Source organism: Electrona antarctica, assembly GCF_951216825.1.
Source record: "Electrona antarctica genome assembly, chromosome: 12".
Taxonomy (NCBI): domain Eukaryota; kingdom Metazoa; phylum Chordata; class Actinopteri; order Myctophiformes; family Myctophidae; genus Electrona; species Electrona antarctica.
Window position 1 is genome coordinate 2,451,051 of NC_136793.1, and position 5,040 is coordinate 2,456,090.

The 5,040-nt window shown below is 48.9% G+C and overlaps 1 protein-coding gene across 1 annotated transcript in view; it reads right to left on the reverse strand.

The window, feature by feature from the left end:
* The window catches only part of mrpl1 (mitochondrial ribosomal protein L1), a 21,656-nt gene extending 18,135 nt beyond the window's left edge, over positions 1-3,521 (reverse strand). Inside the window, exons 1-3 of the mRNA XM_079515996.1 lie at positions 3,417-3,521; positions 1,043-1,133; positions 1-235 (exon numbers count right to left, since the gene is read on the reverse strand). Of these exons, the coding sequence (XP_079372122.1) occupies positions 1-235; positions 1,043-1,133; positions 3,417-3,447 (357 nt within the window). The 5' untranslated portion in view covers positions 3,448-3,521. The remainder of the gene's footprint in view (positions 236-1,042; positions 1,134-3,416) is intronic.
* Positions 3,522-5,040: the final 1,519 nt, after the last annotated feature.

Consider the following 5,040-nt stretch of genomic DNA (forward strand, 5'->3'; position numbering starts at 1 on the left):
CTTCATGTCCAGCCTGAGGTTCAGGTGGACGTGCTGGTCCAGGGGAGTGAAGTCCAGCTTCTGGAAGGTGTGGAGCAGGTCGACGGCCACGCCCGCATCGTACACATCCCTCGTGTAGAACCTCTTCACGTACACATCGTCCACGGGGAACCGTGGACGATGGACTCGCTCCGTCTTCACCGCCTCCTTCACCACCTCCTTCACCGCCTCCTCTTTCCTGCCCTTCCTCGTCGTCCTGCAGTGGGGGGGGGGGGGGGGGGGGGGGGGGTAGTACTCATTATGCTTTAGCTATTGAAAAATAGCAGATGTAGAAGACATTTTTAGAATCTGATCTCAGGTCAAAATGGGTTAACCCATTTAGAGACATGAGAAAAGATTCTACAAATGCCTTCTAAAGTCCTGACAGTTTTCTTTTAAAAATCCATGTTCTCGTACATTTTCATGTCAGGGACCCCCGAAAATGTATGTATTTGGCCGCCGACCCCAATCTGAAAATAATGTTGTTCCAGGGACCCCCTCAGAAGCAAAGATTTGATTTAAAAACGTTCTGCTATTTTTCTAAAATAGCAGATCTACAAGCTCATAGCGCGGCACACCAATATTTATTCAAAGATTTGCTCGACATTTTCACAATCTTTCAAAAAAATAGCAGACCTACAAGCTCGTAGCGTGGCACTCTGTGCTGGGGACCCCCTGGAACTCCCTCAGGGACCCCTGGGGGTCCCCGGACCCCCTGGAACTCCCTCAGGGACCCCTGGGGGTCCCCGGACCCGCTGGAACTCCCTCAGGGACCCCTCATGGACCCCTCATGGGCCCCTCATGGACCCCTCATGGGCCCCTCATGGGCCCCTCATGGACCCCTCATGGACCCCTCATGGGCCCCTCATGGACCCCTCATGGGCCCCTCATGGACCCCTTGGCCTTATTGCTGTTCTGTGGAATCATACGATACGATACGATACCCTATTGGTGTTCCGTTCTTGAAAGGATCATTGGTAACTATATTATTTTTAGGGAAAGGAGGAATGGTAGAATGACTCACTTGACAGCAGCGAAGGTCCTGGTGGGGACCCTCATCAGGACACGCCTCGCCACCATGCTGGGACCCCCAGCGCTCTGGAACCCCCCTAATACTGGAACACAGGCACACATAATACACTCCTCTTATTTCACTGCTGGGACCGCCAGCGCTCTGGAACCCCTAGCCGCAATTTGAAACGCTAGATTTTTTTTATAATGGGATGAATCTAGAGTTGCAATACCCTCCATTGACTCCCCACTCATCCAATTTGGTTTGTGATCTGCTTGTCTTAAACGACGTTAAACTCACCAACATTGCAGCTGTAGTCCAAGCTTGAATTATCCTCTTTCAATCTGCCGAGCTTGTTTTTCATAAAAATCCACCGTAGACATGTTGTTATGAGCTACTTTCTGTCAAGACATCCTCTGCAGGTGATTCTTTTTCTAAGTGTTGCAGTTTGGAAGCACTCATTTTTGTTAACGGGTCGCTCTGCTGCCTCCTGCATTATGTGCAAATTTGAAACAGGTGGTACGCAGGGCCGTTCAGTGACTTACGACGAGTGCTTCCAAACTCCAGCACTTAGAAAAATAATCACCTGCACAGAATTTCTTGACAGAAAGAAGCTCATAACATGTCTACGGTGGATTTTTATGAAAAACAAGCTCGGCAGATTGAAAGAGGATAATTCAAGCTTGGACTACAGCTGCAATGTTGGTGAGTTTAACGTCGTTTAAGACAAGCAGATCACAAACCAAATTGGATGGATGAGTGGGGAGTCAATGGAGGGTATTGCAACTTAGGGAACCCCCTAAGACTGGACCACAGGGACCCCCTAAGACTGGACCACAGGGACCCCCTAAGACTGGACCACAGGGACCCCTTAAGACTGGACCACAGGGACCCCCTAAGACTGGACAACAGGGACCCCTTAAGACTGGACCACAGGGACCCCCTAAGACTGGACAACAGGGACCCCCTAAGAATGGACCACAGGGACCCCCTAAGACTGGACAACAGAGACCCCTTAAGACTGGACCACAGGGACCCCCTAAGAATGGACCACAGGGACCCCCTAAGACTGGAACACAGGGACCCCCCTCTGGGACCCCCTAAGACTGGAACACCCTAAGACTGGACCACAGGGACCCCCTAAGACTGGACCACAGGGACCCCCTAAGACTGGACCACAGGGACCCCCTAAGACTGGACAACAGGGACCCCTTAAGACTGGACCACAGGGACCCCCTAAGACTGGAACACAGGGACCCCCTAAGACTGGACCACAGGGACCCCCCTCTGGGACCCCCTAAGACTGGACCACAGGGACCCCCTAAGACTGGAACACAGGGACCCCCCTCTGGGACCCCCTAAGACTGGAACACCCCAAGACTGGACCACAGGGACCCCTTAAGACTGGACCACAGGAACCCCCCTCTGGGACCCCCTAAGACTGGACCACAGGGACCCCCTAAGACTGGACCACAGGGACCCCCTAAGACTGGACCACAGGGACCCCCCTCTGGGACCCCCTAAGACTGGAACACAGGGACCCCCTAAGACTGGACCACAGGGACCCCCCTCTGGGACCCCCTAAGACTGGACCACAGGGACCCCCTAAGACTGGACCACAGGGACCCCCCTCTGGGACCCCCTAAGACTGGAACACAGGGACCCCCTAAGAATGGACAACAGGCACAAATACACTCCTCTTATTTCATTGGTTTTCAACCAGCGGTCCTTATGAGAAGGTTCCAGGTGGTCCCTCCCTCCCCCGGACGCTAGTTTTTTATTCCTAGGGTGGCTCAGGTTTAGGAGCGCTCGTTTTACCGCTCCGCCACATCTTTTACTACCGCGGATTTTTTAATAGTTTTTGGATTAAGGTTGGTGAGGGGTACGTTAATAGTTTTTGGATTAAGGTTGGTGAGGGATGCGTTGCTCCCCTGCTTGCGGTTATGTTTAGGTTAGAGTTAGAGATAGGGTTAGTACTAGTCATAGAGTACTAGTAGGCATAAACACTTGTGTGCGGTCCAAAACACAGACCCAGCGCTTCCTACTCCACTGACAACCAATCACAGCGCTCCAAATTCCCTCCCATCATAGGAATAAAAAACTCGCCCCCCGGACACATGATGGAGGGTTAGTAACCAAATGGACCCTTATAGTTATAGATCTTTAAACTCGCACACACACACTCGCACGCACACACACACACACACACACACACACACACACACACCCTGAAGTCTGAGGAGAAACAGCTCAGAATGAGGCTAAACACACCAGCAGTGATGGCGTCGCTTGCTCGTCACTTCTATTGGACAAGCGACAGCCTCGCGTGATGACATGGCATGTATTAAAATGTGCTGAAATGCAGAAACATAAACAAACAGCTGACCTCTCAGAACACTCCTCGCGCAGACCGCCATGTTGGTGCACACACAGCACAGGCTCCGTGTGGAAACGAAGAGGTGAAACAATCAGTTCCACAATGGTTCCGCCCTATACTATAGCCTACTGAGGAGAGACACACACACACTGCGCTAATATAAAACAAAACAATAAATAAACCATAATCTACAAAGAGGAAAGATATAATACTGCCTGCATCTGAACTCAAGGTTATTAACCAGTGTAAATATAGCTGGCTGGATGCTTACATCACGATGATGATCTATTAATATGCTACATCATGCCAAGAAGAACTCCATAATATCATATGGATAATAGACTATATATCCATATATGGATAATATACTTTATGTCCATATATGGATAATAGACTCTATGTCCATTTATGGATAGAGTCTATATCCATATATGGATATAGACTCTATGTATGGATAATAGACTCTGGGCTCCATCTTGCGCCACCCCTTATCCCTCATCCCTAAACGTATTTGCTATTTTTTACTATTTTAAAACATTTAAAAATATGGATAAGGGGTAAGGGGTGGCGCAAGATATTTGGGCTCTATGTCCATGTATGATATATGGAGCTGTAACTTCTACATGATGTCAGCACTAAATGGCTCTGTTGTTTCCATATATGGAGTTCTACCTCAGCCTTTGCCCAAATATGGGGTTTGTGATGTCAGACTTGGATATGTTGGTAAGATATCCGTATATGGAGTACCAATGGGCGGCTGTGGCTCAGGAGGTAGAGCAGGTCGTCCAACGATCCCTGGGTTGGTGGTTCGGATCCCGGCTCCTCCTCCTGTCCACATGTCGTTGTGTCCTTGGGCAAGACACTGAACCCCACACTGCCTCCAATGAGTCGGTCGGTGTGAGCTCGCCACCGTCGGTGTGTGAATGTGGGAAGTGAGGACGCTGGCGTTGACTGTTCACCACTTCACCTCCCAATGTATGAATGAATGAACTTTCACCTCCCAATGTATGAATGAATGAACCTTCAACTCCCAATGTATGAATGAATGAACCTTCACCTCCCAACGTATGAATGAATGGACCTTCACCTCCCAATGTATGAATGAATGAACCTTCACCTCCCAATGTATGGATGAATGAACCTTCACCTCCCAATGTATGGATGAATGAACCTTCACCTCCCAATGTATGAATGAATGAACCTTCACCTCCCAATGTATGGATGAATGAACCTTCACCTCCCAATGTATGAATGAATGAACCTTCACCTCCCAATGTATGAATGAATGAACCTTCACCTCCCAACGTATGAATGAATGAACCTTCACCTCCCAATGTATGGATGAATGAACCTTCACCTCCCAATGTATGGATGAATGAACCTTCACCTCCCAATGTATGAATGAATGAACCTTCACCTCCCAATGTATGGATGAATGAACCTTCACCTCCCAATGTATGAATGAATGAACCTTCACCTCCCAATGTATGAATGAATGAACCTTCACCTCCCAACGTATGAATGAATGAACCTTCACCTCCCAATGTATGAATGAATGAACCTTCACCTCCCAATGTATATAAATGAATGAAGCTTCACCTCCCAATGTATGAATGAATGAACCTTCACCTCC